Raw genomic sequence first — 26137 nt, 5'->3', positions numbered from 1 at the left:
CCTGTATTTCAGGCCAATCTTGCCTTGATTCCCCTTTGTCCATGTCACTCTTAAACAGTGGATTTACCATAAGCTAACTTATTTGTCTAGAAAATGTCATTTGTTTGGTCATGAACCAAGACAAACAAACATCTATAAAGCCCCATCCCCCATTTAACAGCAGCAGGGTATTTTTGTTTTCTCTACTACGCAGCATACTTAACACTCCGGTACATTTCCATTATACATACACTATGTATGTGTTCCATAAATATGAGTTTGCAGTCAGACTTAGAGATCTGTTATTTACAACAGAAGATTTTCAGGTTGTTGGGACATGTCCCCACAGCCAGTCAGTCCCATCTTGGCTCTATGAATTCCAGCACAGAGTGGGAACACATCCTAGAAACAGGTGGAAAGTCAGGCAGCATGCACAGGGGCTAGTCCTCTCTTTGTTCTGATATATCTGATCTTGCTCAAGATTAACACCATCTGATTGGAGCCAACTGTTGCCCTGACCTACTCATCTATCCTGGCCCTGTTCTATCCTTGTCCAACTTTGCCAGCTTCTGTGCCTTGCTGTTCCTGGTAGACATCAAGTTGATTTGCATGTTAGGTCAAACCCTTGCCAGAACTGCTTCTTGAGAGTTCAGTAAAACCGGGACAATGGTGTGTCTCAAAGTGCCTTTATTCATGCAATAATTCATGATTGCTAATACCTGTGAACATGGATTGCAGTTTGTTGGGTTTGCCAAAATACTCCATTTACCATGCTAAGGCAAACAGCTTACTGAGAGAAGTGTGTAAGAGAGCACATAATCCCAAAAGACAATTTAATACAAATCAGAGTACACTGATGTTTGCCAAAGTGAGATAACAGGCTAAATGACAAGAGGAAATTTTTCTGGTAACTCATCCCAGCGCTAGCTTCTTTAGAAGCAATGAACAGAATGCTGTAGCTAACCTGGAGCTGGCCCACTGGGTTGTGTTTTATAGATTGCATTGCGTGACTTCAGAGCTGTAATTCCTAATTAAGCTTTTATCTACCTAATGGCTGCTGTGTGGCACCCTCATCCTCCATCAAATAATGAACACTGTTGCAGGGCCGGGGAGTGCTGGCAGAGCGAGTGGGAGAGGCAGCAAAATCATTGCTGATTAGATGTATGATGTTCTGGTGGAAAGCAGCAGTGTGCCTCCTGGGCAGCAGCCAGGCTGAGAAGAAGATGAGCAGAGCTCGATGACAAGAAGCTGGGAAGGCTTTTCACGCTTAGCAGTGCTGGGATGAAACAAGCTGATGTCTGGGTTGGGGACAAAGAGCATTTTGGTCCAATACCTTAAGCCCTGGTGGAAGCTGTGTGAAGGATTGGAGGGAGCAGGTATGGTGGGACAGGACACTCAGTGCAGGTTTGTGGTGGACACTTGAGAGTCATCTCTAATTTCTGGCTTAAGTTCCCGTACAGCATGAAGCACAGCTCCTCAAGCTGATGTACTGTGAGGAGAGAGCTAGATTGTGGGCCAGGCTTCCTTCACAGCTGCTGAAAACCCTTCTTATACATGTCTGGCCAAACTCCCCAGAAACTTGTACTGCTCTTCTGACAAAAGTGTATAGAGGAGAGCAGCAATTACTTTTACTTTGTTTCTAGCTGTGTGACTGGAGCTGTCTGGCTGTCCTTAAAATGTATTGTTTGTACTTAAAATTAGCCATTTATTATTATTTAAGCACATTGGTAAATTAAGTTCCTTGACAGCTGCAGAGGCAATTACATTGATAAACACTGAATTGAAAAGTGTGGCTTCAGCTTCACGAAAGAGGGAATCAGGAGGAAAAAGGGAATGCTTCCACAAGTTGCATAAGGGCCATTCAGAAAATTGGACTGCTAGGCTAAGGTGCTGTTTATTTCTGTATAATTTCACTCCACAGAGTTTCTCATTTTGTTGGTCAAACCTAAACATAGCAACCTGAATTGCCTGAAGACTTGTGGAGTGGCAAGTGTGAGGTTGCACCAGAACGCCTGACTCCAAACTGTGATCAAATTTCAATAAGCTGCTGTCAGACACCAGTGTCACCTCATCCCATGGTGTGAAGAAGTCCTTCCATAGGTGCCTGGCAAATCTGTGCTTGGCTTTCCTGCATAACTGGAATTCACATAATATGAGTTTAAACAGTGCTTCCTTGGGCCAGGTGTCCTCTGCTTCCTGAACTGATGGGACAAACAAACGTGTTGTTGTCTAGTGTCTTTGGAGGGTTTGAGAGCGTGGCTCTGCTCAGACTGTGCCTAACAAACAGCAGCAGGAGCCAATTTCCAGGCTTAAATAAAGCTGGAAGAAGAACAAGTGGGGAGGGCAGTTGATTTTTGTTCAAAGCCCACCCAGATGAGATAGGGTCCTGCTGTATGTGATACCAGCTAGAAGGGTTCCTCTCCTAAGCTGTTGGCTGTAGGAGCAGGAGCAGGCAGGTCTTTTCATTCCCTTCCCAGGTCCAGTGAGTCCTAAAGTCTCCCAGGAGCCACTGGTGTTACCAGTTACTATGGCAGAGAGGCTGGTTTGTTTTTTGAAGTGTAGCCTTCTGAGCAAGAGAGCTGATGGACTTGCTGTCCATGCAGTCCATACTGCTTTTGCTGGTTGTTGCAGACTCACAGCTTTTGGTCCCCCCCCTCTCTGTCCTTTCAGTCCCTGAGCTACCTTGTCTCTCCTTTGTCTATCCTCTACTCACTGATGGGATAATGTTGGCAACACGCTCCAGACTGCACTTTTGTAAACATGGCTGAGAGCTAAACCCAAGGGGCTGTGGCTGCTTTCCTGGCCTACTTTAAGACTTCTTTTGCAGGAGTGATAGCTGAAAGGCCAGGTCACTATCAGCAGGTTTGGGGAGGTGGCTTGGTCATCTCTGGAGCCGCAGGAGCCACCTAATGCTGACTCAGGTTTGGGTTAATTAAGAATGTGTGTGGTACATCTGGTTAGCATGGGAATGAGGGAGAGGTTTCGGAAGTGGAGACCAGTTTTGGTAGGAGTCATGGGTCACTTTATTGTCTGCCTGGGATGACTACAGCCAGTGCACTTCCAGCTGAAGAGCTCCACAAGAGTGGAGTCTTAGGCTTGGTTGCACCTTCAGCTCCATCACCTCTTGAGAGAGTGCTGCTGCCCTGTCATCCCTAGGGAAGCTGCCTGGGAGCCTCATTTTACAATAAACTGTCACTGGGTATGCCACATATGTGCTCCAGAGCTCAGACATACCATGCCCAGCTCATCAGCTATTTTGCACCTTCCATTACTTAAAATGAAATCAAACATTTAATCCTTTTATTTTTTCTACTTTTTAGTGGCATAGCTTCATCAGGTGTGGGGCAGAATACTGTCCTACACAAATGTGGGGCCTGATTTTTCAAGTGTTCCTCCAGGCAGTGAGAGATGATGGGCTGAATCTGTCCAGGCTGAGAAAGGAACTGAGCCCACATCTTGCCTTTGAGCCACCTGAGTAGAAACAAAAACTGTTGGTGGATCTTACAGGGATGTCACGGACTTTAAGCTGACGGAGCAGACAAAGGCAGTAGAGTTCAGTGTATATCCAAAGTAGACAGAACCATACCCACTCTTCTGAAAACCCTAGTGTTTCCTCTAGTTACATCTACATAGCTCACTGCCATATACATCCTGAGGCTCCCAGTATTCTCTGTAAATGTATTTCCCACAGGGTCACAGATTTCAAGCCAGTGACCAAGTGGCTTAAAATATGTCACCACGAGGCCTCCTATTTAGGTGCCCAAATCCTCTGTTGCATCTTGTTCATGACTTGTCTGAGTACTGAGTCTGCCCTTCTGCACTTTCAGCAAATTTGTGTGAGAGCCCCGTTCAAGAGAAGACAAGAAGTTCAGTCAAACCCAGAGGAAGAATGGTCAAAGTTTTCTTTCACTCTCCTCATTAGAAAATTCTACTATGGCTGTTTCTTTACTGTCCAGGTTTTCCCATAAGTCCTGCATGTCAAATGTTTGTGGAGCACAAGCAGAAGTACCATTTTTTCCATCTCTCAATGTCCTTTGGGGTGAAGTTGTTCCAGAATCTGTTGAAGGTGGTTCATCATCAGCATTTGATGCTGTACTAGGACTATGGAAGCTTGGTAAACTCCATCGCTGAAGGTTTCTCTCATGGTCTGTTATGAGACCAGCTATGTTACTAACCTGGGGCTCATGTTTGGGCTCTCCTATCACACTAGGAAGTGACTGATGCACCTCTGAACTTGAGAGGTATGGAGTCATTTCTGGGGGGAAAAAGTGTTGGTTCAGAAGAGCCACATTTGCCTCAGCTATGATCCTTTGGAGCTTCTCTTCTGGCATGCTTGCAGAGCGCTCTGTTGGGAGGTCTGATTTGTCCAGCACATCACGTTCAATCTCTTGGGCTTCAGAAACAATGACCTCAGGAACTGGCCTGGCTGTGTCAGATGAGGTGTCACTGTCACCAAACTGTGCCTCGTTCCTTGAGGTTTCTGTTATGGGTCCTAGCTCTCGGCTACCATGAAGTCTGTTACTTCTGCTAACTCCTTCATGTTTCTTCTTGAAGCTTAAGGTGGAGTGCCTCCCTCTTGTGTGCATCTCCTGCAGCCGTCTGATGTGCCCTTTTTCATCTGCTGGGAAAAACACTGAATTCTCACTCGTCTGCCGGCTGTAGCGCTGGTGAGTGGGGTATGAAGGACCCTCATGGACACTGAGAAACCTCTTGACTCTTCTCAAAACCGAATGCTGTCTCTGGTGTTTCTCCTCTTCCCACGGCCACTCTTCCCCATAGAGAAACTCGGTATCAGCCAGCCTGCCAAGTAAAGCCAGGTAGTACATGTCACTTAAATACAGGAAGCATCAATACACATTTATCCCTCTGTCTCAGACATAGGACCCAAGACATAGGAACCAAGGCCCTAGTGTGTCCCTAAAGAGAAGGAAGAAAAAGATGAGGGTGCCAGGAAAGAGTGTCTGTGCCTTTGAATCAGCCAGATCACACAAAGAACTCTCCACATCCAGATGTCTCTTCCCCTACAGACCAGGCTGGCAGGGCATCCAGCCAGGCATCTGGCACCATTTCATATTTGAGTTGCAGCCTTCTTAGGCCTAACCTTCTAACATGGTTAGGCTTGTGCTCAGGGTGAGGGAAAGGGGAGAAAGGAACCCTACTCAGTGCTGTAGTTACTTTTTCAGGAGAATCCTTCAAGAAAAATAGCAACAGTGAAAAAGCTACTGCTGGAAGCAGAGGACAACAGTTTCAAAAAAAGTTGAAATTACTCAGATGGCCAAATCTCACTTCTGGGGCATGACAGTGTATCTGTAGGTCTCACTTGTACCTGGTACTCTTCTCCTGCACAGCCTTGGTGCTTCATGAGAACAACTATTGCTGCACATGCCAGTGAATTCAGTGCACGTCACTGACAGTGCAGTCTGGGCAAGCCAAACTGGCTCAGTTACCTGGCCTAAGAACAAGAATGACAAAGGGGCTTGGGCCAAACCTGAGGCACGGAGCACAGGCAGGCAGCTCTAACCTGGAGGGACAGAGAAACTTCATCCAGCATTTGTGAAAATCATAGAATAGTTTATGTTGGAAGGGACCTTTAGAGGCAGCTAATCCAGCCTCCCTGTGATGAGCAGGGACACCTTCAACTGGATCAGGTTGCTCATGGCCCCATCCAGCCTGGCCTTGAATGTTTACAGGAATGGGACACCTACCACCTCTTTAGGCAACTTGTTCCAGATGTTAGCTTGTGGTGGCTGGAGAAGACTTTGGGTTTGGGCTCAAGTTTTATATATTTGCTTTGGACTTGGAAGAATTTTTAGAGCTTGTTTTTGAAGTTTGCATAAGAGTTATCCATAATTTTTAGAAATATGAACAAAGAAACGGTTCACATGAGAAGATAATTAATAAAAAGTCAACACATCAGAGCTGTTTGCATTCCACAGGAGCTCTCAGGGAGCTATTTCTCATTTTCTCCTTCCTTAAGTTTTTGTGTGAAATACTTTTTTATTAAAAAATTGTTTTCAGACTTAATGATGTTTCTTCTTTGCTACCTGTTCCCCCTAGAAATTACCTTAAAATAAATTATATTCTATGAATTTTTCTTCTTTAGTTTTTTATTTCCTTCTTTACTTTTCTTTTTGCCATTTTATATTTTTCCAGAAGGAAATAACCTCTGAAAAGGCTGTGTGTGGTAAAACCATAATCCGTTGTAGTAGAATGCATGCAAAAATGAAAAAATAAAAAGGAAAATAAAAAGAGAAAACCACAATTTAAAAGCCAAATTAAACAAAAAATTAAAGACATTTTATTTTTATAAAGGTGGGAAATGATGGGAAAATTATAAATATCTTGAGATAATTTTTAAAGTTAAAAAAAGTCTTCTGTAAAGTTTTTAAAAAGGTTTTCAGATGAGAACATCTGCTTGCCTGGTATTTTGTCAGTCAGGATGGTATTTACACTTATTGATCTGTCTGTATTACAGCATGTCACAAGTATTTAAACTAACAGCTTCTAAGCTAACTGGCCTGTCACTGATTCCTCATATAGATCCTGACAACAGGGGGCAATCCCATACCCTCTAGTCTTTGTAACCATTGCTCTTTGCTGATCTCTGCAAATAAATCCTCTTCATACCTTCACAAAATCTGCCATTTCAACTTCCGTGCCAGGATTATTAGTCAATGAAAAGTCATAAAACATTTAAGATGATTTGTTGTTGATCTTCACAAAAGTTTGGACTGATTTCAGCTGTCATCTGCTAACTAAGTGAACAAAGGAATAGCTGTTTTGCTAATTGGGGATGCATGAAGAAGCTGCAGCAAAGCAAGTATCATTAAGGTAAGTCAGTCATTGTCTTCAGGTATCATCCTGTGCTCAGAGACTCTCAACATATGTGTTCAGAGACTATCAACAAACCCTCCCTGCAAATGCGCTCTATTTATTGATTATACAATTTAAGATATGCATGCACAGCTTGGATGAACACATGGACCACTGGAGACACCCTCCCACCAACACCAGCCTGTCCACTCCCTCCTAATTTCTTTTCCCATTTCCACCTTCTCCACTGGAAGTATCATCAGAGCCCACATCCCTGCACTGACTGTCTGCCAGCCAGTGCAGACTGTGGGGGCGGTGACCTTCCTGATGGCATTAAGGACCCTTAGTGCCACTCACCCCATTTCAATAGTTGATCCAAGAAAGGAGGGAATACAGTAATCAGCAGCTGCTTTTGTGTAGGGTGGGCGGGCAGAGGTATCATTCCAGTAAATATCTTTCTCCATCCTTGGCAAGTTCATGTGCATCTCATCCACAGCCAGAAGTGAAACCTTAAATTTTTTTTGCACAAATCATGTCACTTTCAACATAGTGGAGTATATGAAATAGTCTACTTTATACTCCCTGGGTCAACATTTCTTTCAGAAACCCTTTAACATAAGCTGTGTATGATGGCCTGGGCATTAGAAGAGACTCAATATTACAAAATAAACCCCCTATATCTGCCTATACTCCTGAGAGAATAAATTTTGAATCTTGAATCTTCTGTACTGCAGAGATATTTATGCCAGATTGAAGTCCTTCCCACACGTTTAATGAGTTAGATGTGATCCTTCATGTGCTATGGAAAATCTGTGTAAAGTATTACACGTGTGCTCCTTGAAGTGTCCAGAGGTCAAGAATCTTTCTGATAGGCTTCATTGCCATTTTAAGACATTCCAAATCAAGTATGTGAACACTTTTTTAATAAATTTTACAGAACAGGCTCTAAGGCACAGTAGCATGAGCACCTGACATGGTCATAAGCCAGAGAGCATTTTTGTCCATGTGGAGTCCTTTCCCATTCTTGCACATACCTGCATGGCTTACTCTGGTTACTTTGCTTAATTTGGTGGTTTATTTGGCCCTTGCTCCCCCTAACTCCTGGGATGTGGTTTCCTGGAGTCCGACAGCAGCTCAGCCAGCCCTGAGCTTGGCTCTATGCAGGGGGAGCAGCAAGGTGCTGTGGGACCTCCTCATGTCTCTGAGCTCCTTGACAGCAAAACAGCCAAGGCTTTTTGGGAATCAGGGGTAAAACTATACCCTTGTCATCTCACAGCCCCTGTGACTGGGGACACTTGCTCCTGTGCTGACCACAGATACTGCTGTGGCTGACAGCAGTCTCCCAACATGAGTCATGCTACTGGCCCTGCTTATTAGTTCAGGGCCCTGCTTAGTGTTTTTACTATTTTTGCTGCCTTTCCCTTTAAAGGAAGGTTCATATACAATATTTTAATCATGAGACATTCAGATTAGCAAAATGTGTTCTTATCTATGTGGGAATGAATTTTGGATTTTGCAGGATTGACCTACATTACATGTTTTTCCAGGCATAGAGTGGTTTTATAATTTAAGGTCAGCTGTTTGCATGTTTAGTCAGGCATTGTAAAGGCCAAATACCAAAATCAAGATGAATTAGGTTGTGCAAACAAACTCTGTGGATCTCAGCCACAGGTGATCCTTCAGGGAAAGAATATGTTTTGCTAGCACTTGTTGTCCTGATTTATTCCTCAATTAAGGACATAGCATTAGATATAATGATAACCTATGGTAGAGTAAAGCTAGAAGTAGAAATAACAACAGCAACCTGTAAATTTCTATCGATGCACCAGTTAGTTTCAAAATCATCATCATCTTCTCCAAACGGATTAATGAGTTGTTCAGCGACCTGGAAAGAAAACGAGACAGTGACGAGAGGCTGGCATGCCATGTCAGGACTACTGCTGTAGAGAAAGTAGGATTGGATTTTTCTCTCTCTCCCTGCCTGTCACTTACAATCATAGCTTTAGCTCCTGTGTGATTGTTCTGCCAGCCTAGCCAAGGAGCAGCTTGCTTTCGCTATAGATTCATATCTCTGTGCCTTGCTGGTGCTGTCAATCACAATTGTCAGTGCTGGCCTGCTGGGAGCTAAGACGTGTCTGGGCCAAGGTAATTGTCACATCCAATAGTCATTACCTTTCCTTACTGTTGGCTTTGGCTCATTTAAATGAATGGTTTAGCAGCTAGAGGCTCTGTTATTGCACTGTTGTCTGCAATAGTCCACCAGTCCATGGGGTCAGTATTCCCAAGCCTTGCAGCTGGAGTCTGCTGGAGGGAGTAGGATTCATCTCTCCACCTCAGCCCTCAGCCCCTACTTATTTATCAGCATTAACCCCAATGGCAACCTCCCAGGGCTTTTGAGGAAAAGCAGCATACAAAAAACTTGACTCGAGTTAACTCTGCATCATGCTAGCCAAATCCCAGAGACAGAACCTATCTTTAATTCAGCCTGCTGGCTTGGGTTTGTGTACCTGAAGTGGTTAAACTGCAGGGCAGAAGCTCATCCCATGGAGGACGCAATCAAACAGTGAGCTCAGACACATTTATGGTGAGGTACCTTAGTCTGGGAGCTAGTCTGGAAAGGTACTGTCTCTGGCTCCCCATATCCAGTGAAAAAGCCCACAGAGACTGCTCCCCACTCCCATGATTACTAAGTACATTGTGTAGAGAGTAAGCACATACTGCTGATGGAGGGAGAAAAAAGGTTAAATAAAAAAAAAAATTTAGGAAATGCAGAGTGCTTCTCTATTTCCTAGTTTCTTGGTACACTGACATTAAATATCCTCTCCCCTCTATTCTTTTTTCCTTCTGTTTATCTTTTTAAGCCCTGGTTTTGAAGCTGATCACATTCTTGATGACCCTTCCAAGCCTTCCTTGTGATCACCAGGGCCATGCACAGGAGCAGCAGTAGGGTCCTTGGTTTAATGTGGATATGGGTAAAGCAACTGTTTAATAAACAGTCCTGTTCATTAACCTCACCATGGACAGCTATGTCTAAATCACTTATAGCTGTAAGGCAGCTGGTCCCTACATATTTCTCCTGTGTGCCTCTAGGCTGTCCCTGTGGATAAGCACTTGCTGGCTCTCTGAGGCCACCACCTCCCCGGCCAGCATGGGCACACAACAAAAGAACTGCTGAGTAGATTAACACTACAAAAACACCTGTAAGGTGGGAGCAATGAAAGGAGACAGGGGTCACCTCTGCTCACACTCATTCACATGGCATTAAATTCTGGGTACAGTTATGAAAGTGCTGCAAAAGGGAGGAACCAGAACACAGTCAGTGTTGTGGCTCTCCAGGGAAGACATGGATCAGCTTCATGTAAGCCAGTGGACCACCACCCAAAAGTCCACCATAAAACCTATCATGTGAGCTTAAAAAAGTGAGGACTGGGACAGAGCAAATAGTGGTGGTGGTTTCTTTTGGCTGACCTGGTCCTGGCATGTGAGACATGACTTTATTCTCCAGAAAAGAATGTAGTGATGGACAACTAAACTCTGTATTTGGGCAGTTCATCTGTCCCTGTAAAGAAAATGGGGATTTAGAAGTGTCTCATGTAATGGGAAACTTTGGCCCTTTATTATAGGTATTACAGACCAGGCTTGAGGCCAAGGAATGAGCTCAGTTTATCCATTATTTCTGAGGAATTGCCAAGTTACTGGAAGTCAATACCTCAGGGCCCTTTTTGGTGCCTGGCAGCCGAAGTCCAACACTCTCAGCAGGAAACTGGCTGTAACCTTCAAGAAAAAATATCCTGACTCGGGGCACTGAAGGTTTGGATGAACCCCCAGTCTGAGGAAACTCTGCTGATATTAAATTAACTTCCAAAACTTCTCCTCTCTCTCATTTCCTTATGCAGAATATTTTTCAGTTACAATGGCATCTCATACCTGCCACAGCCAGGAGATGGCTGGAAGCTCTGAGCCTAACTATAGGAGGAGATGCTATAAACATCCTTGGTTGCTGAAGAAGGAAAACCCATTTCAGGGGCACCAGCAGGGCAGTCAAGAGGAACAGCTTACAGTTTTTAACCCTCTAGTATAATGGGAAGACACTGACTACAGATAAAGCCTCACTTTTCTCCAGAAGTTGCTGCCTTCACTGTACCAGCCTCCCTTCCTCTCTCTCTCCCGCTCCCATCCAGGCTATGCAGCAAAATCCCTTTCCCCCTCATTTCCTAGGACACAACACTAGAGTAGCTTGTCCTGCACACACTTTACTTTTCCTCACAATCTGCCAGCTTGGTGTGCTGCTTTCTCTACTCTGCCCTTCAGAGTTGGCTGTGGGAGGGCATGTATACGGCCAACTGTGTTAAATCTATATTCTAACAGAAAAGTTATATTCTAACAGAAAAGTTAGCTCTATGTTTCCATCCATGATTGATAAACACAAAAGGAAATCTAATGTACATGGACCCCAATGAAAATTTTTTCCAGCAAGTCTGTTTCAGAGGAGAGAACCACCTTGAAGTATGTGGCTTAATTACTGAACTATCAGATTGATTGTGATATGTTAGCCAGCAGTCATCAATGGGCTGATGGGCAGCATCCAATTCCTCTACAACTCTTCTTCTTAATGAACATTTTTATGCAGTGGAGTTTTAGCCAATATTGTCTGTCACTCTTTCATAGCCTTCTGGAACTGGGGACCTTTAATTGCCTGCATCTGATGAGGTTAACAGCAGACAGTTCCAGCTTTGATCACAAGAAGAAAGTATCATTCAGTCCCTTTCAGCTGATGCCAGGTCTGCAGCCATAGCTCCCCATTGCAGAATGGAGTGGGAGAAAGGGTTTTTTAAATCTCTTTTCTGTCACTTTATAGTCCAAGTCCAGAGACCTTATGGGAGTAATACTTGGAGTTGTGGTGGCATTGGTGCTACTAAAATGGGCTCTTTCACATTCACCACCATTTCTTACCATACAGTCTGTCAGGTGGAATTAAAAATGCATTGCATGCTATTTCTGTATGACCACAGAACACTTCAGGCTGAATTCACCTCTGGTGTAACTTCAGTATTCACTGGAGATTTTACACGTGTGTCACAGGGGACCTGCCCCCCAGGGAGGGTTCCCCCCTCACCTGTCCAGAAAGCCAGCTTACCTTGAGCCATCCTGCATAGAAGAAGAACTGCAGCAGTGTGAAGATTGGAATGTAAATATCTAAGTCATGTCCCTGGTACCCTTGGTCAGTATCCAAAAATTGACGCCCTATCAGGCAGGCAAAGAAAAAGGTATAGACTGCGAGAGTAACAACCTGCAAAGAACAGAACTTCATTGAAATCATGAACAAATACAATCCTATGCATAGGCCAACCCATACCCAAAGGCCTTTGTCTGCCTTTTGCCATATAATTTACAAATCTGTAGGAGGGATTGCAAATACAGAGGCCACAGGAATAATTATGGCCAGGAAGAACACTCAGGAAACAGAAGAACATTTCGGTGCTTCCCTCCCCTCTTCCAAATTACACAAGATCTTCAAAACATCTCTGCATTAAATATGCCTTAAATAGTTAGCTAGGCCTCCATGATCCTGTGCAAGTGAACCAGTACTCAGTATCTCAGAGACTCAGGTTGGGACTATGAATGTTTTATATCATGAATGTTTGGTACCAACCCCCCTTTTATGGAAATTGTGTTTTGAACTTTCTATAGGATAATAGCTCAGTACCTGGGTATAGACCAGTGGAATTCCAACCCAGTCATAACCAAACAAAAGGCTACACCAAGATCGGTACTTATTCATCTCCTAAAAGGGAAAAAGAAGAAAACCCAACCAACAAGAAACCACAACAAAATAAAATTGCATGGGATACAATTCTGAATTGTAAATATTTTGTTGCAGTTTATTTTTGCACATATAAAAGGATAGGGAGAAAATAAAGTAAAGTATATATAAATTGATACTATAACTGTACCCAGCACCCCATTTGAATATTGACTTTATGGAGTTGGAGTGCTTAGTATACTTCATATTTCTTCACTATTCATCTTCTGCTTCTATTTTATTCACAGTGTAGTGATACATGAAAGAGAATATATTACATCATAAAAATGATATTTTACCACATAATGAAATATTCAGGGAGATTATATTCTCTGAAGCTGATAATAAAATCTTCAAAATGCCAAATTATTCTCATTTTTCATATTTTAAGCAACGGGACAAGTATGAATTTAGAGTGCTGTTACAATAATTTTTTACTCATCAATTTTTTGCAATACCTTCTTAGTCATATTAAAAAGAATCCCAGTGAATGTTGCTGTGTGTTTAAGTGTGCATTGGTACACAAAGAAAAGTGGGATAAATCCTGAGTAAGGTCATTTAGATGACACAGGAGATCTGTGCATACTAAATAAAACCAATTATGTAAGTGAAAAGCAACATAGCAATTTCAAAAACAATAGATTAGTTTTTTGTAGATTTCCTTTTTTTACTTACATTCATCAGTGTCTGCAGGTCCACACTGTCTCGAATTCTTCCCTCCTTTCGTGCCTTTGATGCCAAATTTCCAAACCAGACAAATGGGACCCAGTATTTCAGGTGGGGAGACTTAAGATCATCAAAAATTTTTCTTTCATATTTTGTCATAAAACCTATTTACCCAAAAAAACCCCAAACAACCTTCATTTATTCTATGCTTTCAGTACTACTGATTCTATACATTTGGAATATGTTTTTATCTGTTTATGTATTATTTGCAAAGAACTCTTTTAAACACAACTTATAATTCTAACTAGTAACCTCTTCTTAAAAAAAATTCAGGACAGATCTTGCTTGAAAGAACTTCTTTTTGCATTAATTTCCCATGCTAAATTCCTCTTTACCAATATAGGCAATAATTTATTATTACTGTGGTCTTATATCTAACTGGTGACAGATGGTAGATACATAGAATATACTAAGAATTGTACAAATTACTCTCTAGTTTCATATTCTGCTTTCAGGAAAATAAGGAACTGGACATATCAGTCAAGAAACATTTTTCACCAATGATAGCTTTCAGAAGCATTTGGACATATTGTAAGGGCAGTTACATGACCTTCTGATTTTGGTAATTTTTTGTTATATCTGCAAAGCAGTGAGCAAGCAACAGAGGATACAAGTGCATGCATGAAACAAAGCCCAACAGAGTGTGTGCCTTCTGCCAGTGAAATTCTTCCCTGACAGATTGTTTGATGTTTTCTTTGGGGTTATGAAGGCATGCAAAGTGATGAAGAGGGAATCATGCACAGAAATCCCACTGCTAAGAGGACACAGGGCCAGGTGACATGCTGTGGGGCTGCAAGCTGAAGATGCTCTCTGCCTGGCAATTTGCCTTGCTGGGGAGCTGGGAAGGTTTTAGGTTTCCTGAAGAGTTCTCCTGCCTTGTGAAGCCCTGCTTCCTCCTGCTGCAAGCAAGTCCAAGGTCACAGAACCAGGGAGCCAGGGCTGTGTGTGACAAATCCTGCACCAGAGCCAATCTCTGCCTGGGACTGGCAAAGGAGCAGCTGCCTTTTGGAGCAACACCTCTACCCCTCAGGGGAAGAAAGCTCTGCTCTGCTGTCCTCCTTCCACCCAGGCTTTGACAAAAACAACTTCAGAAAATTCACATTTTCCTTTCTCCAAATCCTGTATTTTCTGGGATTGGAGCAATTGTCATGTTTGAAGGATCTTAGTTTTTGCTCAGGTATGTGACATCTATCATGTGGGTATAAAGCTTCTTTTGTTGTATTGACATTAGCTCTGAAATAAGACAAAGTTAGTAACATGACAGCCCCAAAATAGGGGGCTCAGCCAACCAATTACAAGTTTGAATGCTGAAAATTCAGTAAGAGAATTGACAGTAGGCTCCAACGAGTAACTAAGAATATGTTCATTATGGCTAACATCGCTAATGACACATGACACAGCACACAAATAAATATATATAAACTCAGTTGTGATGCATAGAAATGTGAGTTAAGTTAAAGGAGATTTGCTAAACACAGTGATCTTAAATATTCTGTCTTTGAGGAAAATGTCACTATTGTACAGTTGGAACAAACCTACACAGGAGGTATGAAATACTGCAACTACTGAGAAGAAAGGCAAGGACAGGACAGAAGACACTGTGGAAGAGGAAATGTTCAGCAGCAAGAGACAGTGCTCATGCAGTATCATAGAATTTCAGAACAGAATAAGATAAAGCTTTTAAAAGTTCCCTGGGCATTTTGCATTTCTCATAATTAACTTCACAGAAATAATCAGGCAACCAGACAAATTAACCTGCTAATCATGGCTTCTGACTCCTAAAAGTCAGTCTTTCAGGCTGCCTTTAGTTTTTGTCCAGCCAGCCTGCTTATTACAGGACAGGAAAACATGTGTCTGTCAGGCTGAAACAGACAGAAAAACAAAAAATTGAGTCTGGAGTAAACACTGCATGCAAGTCATTTGGAGGCTCTGGAAAGACTCAGTCTGAAGGGGTCACAAAGAACAGCAAGGATCAGTTCAGCTTTCCACTGAAATTGGGCACCTTCTGTTCAGAAAGCTCAACAAAATCTGATTTTTGAAATTATAAAGTTCAAATTGGCATTGAAGTTTTGTGCTAATATTGATTAAATATTCTCTTTGATTAATATTAATAATGTCTAGTATACTTATTGCAGAAAATACTAATTCTGGATTGCTCTTACTGCTGGCAATACAGACAACATGCAGTTCAGAATATCTCACTGTTTTTGCAGTGGTAAGGAAACACTTTATATTACATTAAATATAAGGGAGGATATAAAATTTCAGTTATTAAAATTGCATGGTTTCTAAATATGGTCATGCAATTTTTATTTAGAAGCATTCAAAGAATTAACCAAGAAACTCTATAAACAAGAATACTGGTTTTGACAAGCATTGGAAGACTGAAGTAGCTCTAGAAAATGGGAAATATTTGTCAAACATTGTGCCAGGATCATGAAAAGGATGATCTGAGGAATGACAGGGCACTGAATCCTTGTGAAAGTATCAGAAGAGTGACATGGAGAGCAATCAATAAACAATCAAAGGATACTAATGTGAACAGTATCACATTGTCAGCAAAGAGATATTACAGGAAAATTATTGATGAGAACACAAGCCTGACTGGGACAAAATCACTCATGCTATCCCATGAGTGATTCAAAGAGTATTCAGTTCTCCTGTCAAAACTCAATGGTTTGAGACAAGACTGGTTCAGGTAATTCATATTAAATATTTTTAATACTAGTGGTTAGAGAAGAAGGATCATGATCAAGTAGATAAAAGTTTCATTTTCTGCTTCTGTGTTATGTGGGAAAGGATTAATTAAGGTACTTCCTTCCAGTAGAGGATTTGGGACTGCAGTCTTCAGCCACCCATAGATACTCATGTTGCTGAGCTCATACCTCATGTTTCTCTTCAGTGTTTCCCATCAGCTCTTTTGGGGTGCTCTCTGCTCAGCTGCTCACTCATTACTCTGTTTTTTAACAGTTGTGTTCTTGAACATCCAGCTTCCCCCTTGCACCTTGCAGCCAACACGATTGCTGTGCTCAGGACAGCTGCTGGGCATTTGACACTTACAGCATGTGTGCACCAGCAGTCAGCATCATAGAGGAGTGAATCCACATGGACCTACTGTCTACAGCTCCATAAAGAGTGTTAAAACATGAAAAAGAGTCAGAAGGAAGGCCCAGCACTCAAGACTGTATCCTACAGGAAGAGTTGGTGAAGCTCCTCAGTTTCATTCAAGCCTTTATGCAGTCTGCTAACAGGTAACTATTGAGAGAAAAAATATGTTTTCTTCTAATTAAAAAAAGAAGAACCCAAACCTATTACAAAATCCAGTGAATAGAAGATAGCACTGTGCAAGTTCAGGCTGAGAATAAGATGTCACTCTTCAGCAGCAAGTTTACTGTTGTGAATGTCTGGTCACCTAGGATGCAGTGTAGTCTCCAGTACACCCATCTGAATTTTAAATCTGGGCTGATTACATTCCTAGAAGGTATTACAGCTCAGTCAGAAATTGCAGCATGATAAAGGATGCTGCTAGCAAGCTTTTGTGCTTTGTGTTATGGATGAGTCAGACTAGATCATTGTGGCACTGTTCTCAAATTTAAAATCTATGAATTTAAGCAGTTCATTTGCTGAAAAGAGAAGTGTGTAGCAATAGTTATGTCACAGCAGTTCACAGTTTGACAGCAAAATGCAAAATCATCATAAGTTGTTTCAATGATGACTGTGCTGTAAGTATCAGATTTGTGCTGCTCACATTCATATTAAATGCCTCCTTCCCAGGCAGTCTGATATGCCACGCCACAGGGAGCTAGGGAGGGGATGATTGCAGAGTATTGTCTAAGTCACTGGATATTAACAGGAGCAAAATATACCCTGAAAAGCTCAGTACTGCATCAAGAAAAACTCTGCAGTACACTATGAATTAAAACCTACAAAAAAAAAAAAAAAAAGGTGCTGGTATCCAGAGCTGGCTACACTGTCTATACTTATATACAGTTTATAGTAGAAGATTTTTCACTGTTAAAAAAAACAACGCTCAAAACTTGCTTTCCAGTCCACAATTTTGGTACAATGCTGTGACATTCTGTCTCTTTGGAACAGATTGTCATTAGCAATAGGGAGGCAGAGCTGGATTAGCTGCCTGGAAATGTTGTAATTTTCCAGTGCATAATAGAAGCAGATTGCTGGGGACAGGACAGAAGCTTCCTTGACCTCTCACTGGCACAGGTAAACAGTTTTTTTGCACAGCACAAGGAAGAGAGCTTTAAAATTCAATGAATCCTACATAAATGGTTTGGGTTTTTTAAAAGTAAGATTGGTACATTCTGCCTGGCATTTTTTTTAAATATCTAAAGCTTCTCTCACATATTTGAAATGTGTATATGTATATTACACTGCATATTTTAACTTGCTAAAACTTTGCTTACTAATCTCTGCCAAAGGAATAATTTTAAGAAATTCAAGACATTCAGTAGAAAACATGACTTTTATTTGGAACAGATCCCCACGTCTTTGCACTGCTGTTCTACCTCTGACACTGACCATGCCAGTCAGAAGGCACAGTGCCACACCTTGCCTTTAAATACTGAGCAGTCAGTTCTTGAGAGACAATTAAAGTGTTACACGACTGAGCTCTCTTCACCATCATTACACTCACTGTGTTATTGAAAGAAACAGAAAGCAAAGACATGTTTAATACTTAGTTTAGTTATCATTGAAAAAACTAAGTTTAAAGTAAGTTTCTCAATACAAAGAAAAAACCCTTGGGGCAGAGGAGTTTTTTAAGTAAATCACAACACTTAAAATGTGCAACCTATTAAAAATGCAGTCTACTTTAATAAAATTGGGATAAAGCTGTACTTGTGAAGTGCCTACAGAGATCAGCCTCTGATACCCCAGACCAAGTTATATCCCAGACATTGGGGCAATGCCATATAACAAGTCACCATTCCTACTACATCATACTATATTGCAACTTTGGAGTTTTTTGTACTTTAGAGAATGTTGTACCTGCTCCATATGCCTGAGTGTTTGAGACAGGCCCCTCCATGGGGTCTGAAAGCAGATTCACATAAGACTGTCAAGCTAGTTTGATTTCTATAGTGTTGCTAAAGACTTTAAGAACATTAAAGATGCACTCTTAAGGTTATATCATCTAAGTCACTAACAAAAAGGTGATTGCTTTGAGGTGGGTTAGTACGAGGCACACGTGGGGCCACAGGAAAGAAAAAATGAGGCTGGCTCCTTCCCTCCCTGAGCCCCCACCTCTGAGAGAAAGGAAAGGAATTTTGGGGAGGCAAAGTGCAGTACCTGCTCCAACCACGTGGTCCATGGTGGGGAACCTTTTGTACACGGCTGTGCTGACAGAGCGAAAGATCAGCAGAGATGTTAAATTCACATAACGCATCAGAGTCCTCCTGAGCAAGCGCCCGTACTCATCTCTGCCCTGCACACAGCTGGAGATGAGCAGCATCAGACGATCTGGCCAAGGCAAGTTCACAAACTGGTTCCACCAGCGATTCACCACCAAAGTTACATAGAAACCTGAGGGTTAGAAGGGAAAAAAAAGTCCAGTGCCTATCAGGATTTCAGTTACTTTAATTTTAGTTTGCAGAGTGTTGTTCATATCACTAAGCTGCTATATTTCCCAGAATAAATGCAGTAAGCCATGTCAAAACCCAGGATGCAATAAATACTAATTATTTAATGGACATTGCAATGTAACAGTACATTCCAGCTAAGTATCTCATACCCATGAATTTCCAAATTTCCTCTTGTGTAGTGACACTCAGGGTAAATTTATTTCATTGGGAGATCACGTACAAGGTATCAGTGTAAGTGGGCATGATCTAGATATATGGAAACCTTTTTTGTTAGTATATTAAAAACATGAGCTTAAACATTGATGTGATGAAAGCAACTCGAACTTGAGAAGGCCTGTTGGTGTTGGAAGCAGATGACTATTGTGAACCTCTAACCTCCCACATGCCCCTCAGCTCTGAAATGCTTCCATGCACCAACATTCACAAAATGCCTGAACAGAGACATAGTTGAAGAATAATTTCACATTTAACTGGTACTTACCAAGCACAAAAGTTACTGGGATTTGTTCAGCATATTTGTCACAGTAAATTGATAATTTTTCAAAGAACCGTTTTTGGCTACCTGTAAGAAAAAATCTGCAGCAAAAATAAAATGTATCTGTCCTTCCATAATATTCTGGCACTAGCTACTAAGTGCAAGCATGTATAAATAATCAGATATGTACACTGGGGAGCAACCTTGGCTAATGCCTTCAAGCAAATTCTTAAAGGGAAAGGTCCAAACAGTTTTGGCAAGTATTAAAGAAGCTGGAGGAAGCAACAGTATTATTCCCTGGTTTTTGTAGTTTTCTCAGGACTAATCTGAATGGTACTACTAATTGGATCAATATGTCTGGAAGATTTTGCTGTCCCATACAGACCAAAGATGACAGCAAGCTCTAAGTCTGCAAGTAGAGCTTAGCCTCCTTTTCCAGAGTGGCATTTAATGGAAATGCTCAGGTCTGCTTGAATTGCAAAAGATTACCAATCAAATTCCTCTGATTTGAAAATGTTACATTGTTGCAGCAGCTTTTTAATTCTTACTCCTATGAAATTTTTCTTTTCCACAAGATTAAAATACAACTGTATTTTGCAATCAGGAAAATATTCACCAAATGATACCAAATGGGCCATGGTAGTAGCTTCTGCCCACAGGAAAAGGTGTCTGATGAAATACAACAAACTTCAGTATAATTTTTTTTTTTATTTGTATAGGTGACTATTACAGTTATTCTTTAACTTCTTATAAATGGAACATATAACAAATATTTGGTGGGTTTTGCTTACAATTGTGCAATAAACTGGAGCACATATAGAAAGCTTTCTGTGGTGTATTTACCATGGTCCTCAATTGCCTGGCATTTCAATAAAACAAGATTAATTTAAAAAACTGTGAGACTTTGATGTTCCTTTACATATTAATGCTATAATTTTCTTTCTTTGTTTACAGGTATAGATTACTGAACAAAAAATAGTGATTAATCAGAGAAAAACTGGAGCTCACGTTCTCCTTGTTTCCAATAAAAAGCAGAGCTCTAATTAGAGATCACTTTAAGAACTGAACCATAATTTTAATACTTCTATGTAATGTACTTCATCAATTAAAAGTTTCACTGTACTAATTGATGCATTGCATCTGTCATACAGTGTTTAATTCACACCTTGGTGAAAAAAGCAATTCTTCTTGTAATATGTTCCTGCCAGGTGCTGGGTAACACACAGATAATAACCATGTCTGGCTTCCATGCAGTTTTACTTGGTTCTTTGGAAGGTTAAAAATCAAGTTTGCATGCCTTCCTAGCTTGAAGCAAAACTTTGCTTTTCTTGGCTATATAACTTCACTCCAAAATGATTACCTCAGTGTTGTTAAATTCCCACTGAGCAACCAAAGACAGAGTTCTGCAGGGAGGCACTTTGATCTAAAGCAGGGAGGCACTCTCACAACTGACAGCTCAATGTCAGAGTGACAAAAGCTGTATAACCTAAGCTTGATCTTAATTTTTATTTAGTCTAACTTCAGTAGGATGGTTGCTCAATGCTAGGCTAAAAGCACAATCAGCTGAAGATGATAAACAGTATCGACACTCTACATATTTCCTCTGGAACCTTAAAGTAAATATGGAAAGGTAAGCACATTGGAAAATGTCCAAAAAAAGATAATAAGTAAAGAGGTAACCTCCCCCCATCATTCATCAGCCTAACTCTAGGAAGTCTGAAACTTCAGTATAACATTTAATGAGATGTGAATTGGAAAGAGTGTACCTGTATAATACACTTATCGCTGTGTAAAGAGTAGCAAAAACAAGAAATTCTCTGTACAGCAATTTGTAGATGCTGCCTTTCCACCTTAGGAGTAATCTGTGAAATCCAAAGAAAGTGGCATTTGCTACTTTGCTGGAATAAGTGACTGTCATCGTCGTGGTAGGCTGGGCCTAGAAACAGTAGAAGAGAAGCAGGACACCAACAACATTTTAGACAGCGTATCCTAACCTGAATGTACCCTTGTATAGATAGATACATGGATATACATGTAAGTTTAAACATCTAAAATATGTGTACATAAATACATGGTGTTTGTATTCATATATCTATAGAGAGGGAAAAAAAAAAAATCTTGCAGTTACAAGCCCTGTTGAGACCTGCAGATTGACTGGTGCAAGGCTGTATTTGGGCTTTATGTCAATGACCACCCAAACCCAGCAGTTAGCACTGAATGTGGCCACCTTTCTGGGAGGCAGTGGCTGGGACATATTACACCTCTGCACTCTCTGCTTACACTCAGTTTGCTCCACTCTAGTGTGAGCAAAGAATAGGAAAAAAAGTTGCTTGACATTTTTTTCAAAATTTTCAACTTCTTGGTTACAGCAGTGAAGCTAAATTCCACAAATGCGTGTACATCCCCGACCAGTATTTTTAGTTGGCTGTGGTAATTATAATCATTGAAAAACAAATGAGATTTGGGAACTGCCTCTTTCATTAACAGTTACGACAGCAGCTGAAATCAGCTGGGGAATGCTATTACTTCTCTCCTTGGCAGCTAGACTGCTCCTCAATACTTCAGCATTGCAAAACAAGCCCTAAGGCTGCTCAGGTAGGTAGTGTGAGACACAGTGTAATTAAAGTACAACTGAAAATACACAGGTAAATACTTTGTGCTGGGTTTGGTACTTGCTTACCCAGTGCAGGGAGATGCTGCAGGAACTTTCATATGCTTACAAAACAAATCCTAGCTCCAAATGCGAATGAAAACAGTTTTATACAGCATGCAAGAAAGAGAGTAATTAAGACAATCACAAAATCTCAAGAAAGTTACTGTGTATCACAAATATTATTCTTGTCTATATTTTTGTGATGCCACTGTAGCAAATTTATTGGGGGGGGTGGGGGAGAAAAACCTGAACTCTTAGTTAATAGATGACAAATATTTTTGTGTCTCTGATGCAGAGCATAATGTAAGCCATTAAAATTCACCTGTAAATGTGCCAGTTTTTATTTTAGTCACCAAGGGAATCAGCAGGGAAAAGACATTATAAGCCTTGTATTGCTGACAGGCTGTCTCTTTTCCTCTGCAGAATGATTGCTTGATATTTGCCAGCATGGGGCTGAAGATTATTTTTTGTGTTGGTTTTTTTTTTTCTTTCTTAAAAAAAAAAAGCATGGGATTTGGTCTTTAGAATCCAGATGATACTTTTTCTTTTCCTGAGCCTTGGCACAGACCTTTAAATTTTTTGTTGTCATTGTTGTACTCTAAGGAGTTCAATGCAAGAGCCAACTTGTCTGACTGGCATGCATGGAAATGCAGTCCTGTCTGCTAAAAATCTTGTGGTTAGGATGCAATGCCTAAGAAAATGGAGGCAAAGATGTCAATTCTCCAGCAAAAGTGGGGCTTTATGAACAATGAAAGAAATCTGTGGCTGGGCTATAGGGGAGGAATGGGGTTAAAGAATATGCTCAAAGATATACTGTGTTTCCTGGAACTATTGTAGGAGCCTTTAGATCTTGCCCATTGATGTATGGAGTATGTGTTTAAGCCATGCCACCAACAAGTGTGCCTCTATCCCCCCATTAATATCCATTTTGTAATGGAAATTGCCAGTGGGAAATCTCCAGCAGGGACTTGGATCTAGGAAAGATGTCTGATAATGGGAGGTTGTAGCTTGGCAAGAACCCAGACCCTCAGCAGAGCACAGGGCAACAATGAGAGGATGAAGTTAGACAAATGCAGGATGAAACAAAACATAAACTGCTAACTGTGGGGGCAGCCAAATATCAGAACAGGGGACTAGATAGTCACCCTCTTGTATAGGATCTTTAAGCTGAGGGCAAATTGTAGGACAGAAGATGACCTTTGGGAAGAATTCACATAACTGAGACAGGCAGGGGCTGAGGGGTTCTGCTGGTCTCTCCTGGTATTTGGGCATCTCTTGTGGGCCACAGAGGAAAAAAGATTGCTTGCAACACCCTTGGAGCTTCTGCAGCTCTACAGGAAGGCAGCCATTAGTGTCAAAAACATGACTCTCTGTTTCTGCATTGGAGGTTCAGGAAAGATACCTTTTCCCAGCTATCAGAAAGTGGAAAGTGCCAAAAACTCGTCAGTAGTTAAGCTGGACAAAGTGGGTCTACCTTCTCTACAGATCTGAAGCAAGTCCTGTCTTGCAAGGCCTAGTAGATTGGCTTTGGTCACAAATGCAGAGCTGTAGTGATAACAGGAATCAGGATTAAGAATATTTCTGCATGCATTAGACTGGGAGAAGATTTTTATCCACCAAATGCAATTTGTCTGCTTGTAGCAACTATATTTCATTTAATCACATTCCAGCCATCGCTTAGCACCTTACCCATTGCCCTTGACTCTGAATAGAAATTCTTGGAAGATAGTGGATGCCCCTTCTTATTCTTTCTGCCTCTGAAATGGCAGAACCCAACATTTATCATTGGGTTTATATAAGTACTTCAGGATAATATAATTCAAAGTCTTAAAATATACATTAGGTCAGATTAGGTGATTACAGAACAGTTTTGACTATACAAAGCTATGAAAGACAGCTATGCATTTGTCTGGTTAAATTTCTCAACACAGCAAACACAAATTTAAATCTGCATTTGTGTTTTTTTTTTTCTCTGACAACAACACAACCATTTAGGTATGGCCTCCCCTTGCAACAGGAAGTTTTGGAGTAAAGCCTTGGGCTGACTCTGGCTCTTGCAGAGTGGTCCCAAGCCCTTGGTTCATAGGCAGCATGTTGGCAGAGAGTCCTTCCTACATTACTTATGGCCACAGGAAATTAAAAAGCTAAAACTGAGATGGACAGGAAGAGCAAAGCATAACGATGCCCCCCAGCACATTCCTTCCTAAGCACTCTTTTGGCCAGGGCTGAAGAAGGACAGAGTACATTAGATCAGATACCACAGGCACAGTGTAATGAAAAACATTCCTAATTATCATGCTGCCCTTAAATTCATCAGCAGATAGAGGGTTAGGCTTTTTGCTGGTATGGATTTGTGACTTTTGAGGACATAACACAAGTTATGCTCATTTGATGCCTGTAGAGACCTTGACTCATATCTATGATGCTGCTTTTTTTTTTTTACTCAGTGTTTATATCCTTTCTGAAACTTTCTCAAGCACAGACTGAAATGTGAGTTATATATTATTCCACTTTTGCAAAGATCATCAGAAGACCTTAGGCATAAACAGCTAAAAATATAAGGGTGTCCTCTCTGTCAATATTGAACCCAATTGTAAATGGGATTTTTGCCTGGCTGAGAATTTCAGGATGCATTAGGATTCAGACAGAAACCACAATACAAAATAACAGCCATCAATGTTTGCTAACTGACCATGAAAGGCTCTTTACAGAATATATAAATAAATAGTTCCTCTATGCAGACTTACCCCTTGTCATTGTTCACCTTATGTTTTAGTTTACGGCATAGAAGAGAAAGTGAGATTTGAGTTAAGCCAACTATAAAAACACATTAAGCTTATGCTGTATCCACTGACCTGCTATTTTGATTCAGCAATCCAAGCCCGAAGGCAAATCCTGGACCCTTCCTCTTTCTCAGACGTCCTTAACCAAGTCCCCTTCAGATCTGCAAAAATCACCTTGCTCTTCCCTTAACCTGAAGCAAGGGGTTGCTGCTGCTGAGCCCTGAGAGGAGTGGACTGACAAGAACAGGGGTTAAAATGTCTTTCCACTTCTGGAAGTCTGTTTTTGCCAAGTACTCTGTCCTGTCAGTTACACAGGGAACAAACGCAAGCAGCAGCAGCAGCAGCAGCTGCTGATCTTGCTCTTTTCTAGTCTATAATTATAACGCCACTTGCCATCGGAAGGACCTCTTTCATTTGAATGAAGAATCTTGCAATGGTTTTGGCTGGCACATACAGTTCTTTTGCATTTTATTTCCTCCAAAATGGGATGGACAAGAAGTGAGCTTTTTGTTCTGAGACTTGTCTTGAAAAGTGATATGTCCCTGACATGGTCCTGTGAAGACACATCAATGAATAGCACTGATTAACTACGTCTAAATAGGAAGACCAGAGACAACCCCACCAAACCTGAAAATGTTACCCAGCTGCACCTTGGTACCACCCTGGACCACAGCATTTGCTGCATTTCTGCTTTGCTGATTGGATTTGGGAAATCAGGTCTCTGGGGCATGCTGTAGAAATCACTCATCCCTCAAAACAGGCAGAGTTGCTGCTAGGAAAAGCCTCAGTGGACCTATTCACAACTGTATATTTCAGCAAGTGAAAATCCTTCTGCAGCTGGAGGTTTTACATAGGACTTCTTTCCCTTTTCCCCTTTGTAAAATGAGATGAACTCTGTCTTTTATGACCTAGGGCATTAAGACTGAGCTGTAAAAGGTGATAGACTGTGAAAGCCCAGGAGATATCATATAATGTCATAAACTTCAGCAGAGAATGAAATAATGTGTCTGTGAAGTAAATTTAAAAAAATGCAGGGGAAGAGAATAAGCAAGATTTATAGATTTAATTCATTTTGTGATGAAAGGTTTTCCCCCCTGCCTTAGTCACATTAAACTATTTGAGGCCTTTTATTTAATTAAAACTCTCCCAGAAAGAATGGAAGTTTCTGCCATTGTTTACCTTTCTTCTTGTTGTTAATGGCCGAAGAAAGACACTTTGATGTCAAAGCAGGCGAGATATTGGACTGTGGCATGTGTGTGTCAGGCAGTGGCCTGTGGCGAAAGATGACAAATCATTTTAGCATTCAGT

At 41.2% G+C, this 26137-nt stretch overlaps 1 protein-coding gene across 1 annotated transcript; it reads right to left on the bottom strand.

Moving 5' to 3' along the window:
* Window positions 1-651: 651 nt before the first annotated feature.
* BEST3 (bestrophin 3) lies at window positions 652-25136 on the bottom strand. The gene is made up of 10 exons (XM_054631945.2): window positions 24902-25136; window positions 21160-21329; window positions 19400-19494; window positions 18626-18859; window positions 13271-13425; window positions 12500-12577; window positions 11930-12082; window positions 8597-8677; window positions 7150-7301; window positions 652-4779 (listed from the first exon to the last, which is right to left on the bottom strand). Exons 2-10 carry the CDS (start codon window positions 21309-21311, stop codon window positions 3873-3875), a joined length of 2007 nt encoding a protein of 668 aa, XP_054487920.2. The 5' UTR covers window positions 21312-21329; window positions 24902-25136; the 3' UTR covers window positions 652-3872.
* Window positions 25137-26137: the final 1001 nt, after the last annotated feature.

This window comes from Agelaius phoeniceus, chromosome 5 (assembly GCF_051311805.1).
Source record: "Agelaius phoeniceus isolate bAgePho1 chromosome 5, bAgePho1.hap1, whole genome shotgun sequence".
Taxonomy (NCBI): domain Eukaryota; kingdom Metazoa; phylum Chordata; class Aves; order Passeriformes; family Icteridae; genus Agelaius; species Agelaius phoeniceus.
The sequence above is the reverse complement of the archived record's forward strand: the minus strand, read 5'-3'. Positions and strand labels throughout refer to the sequence as shown.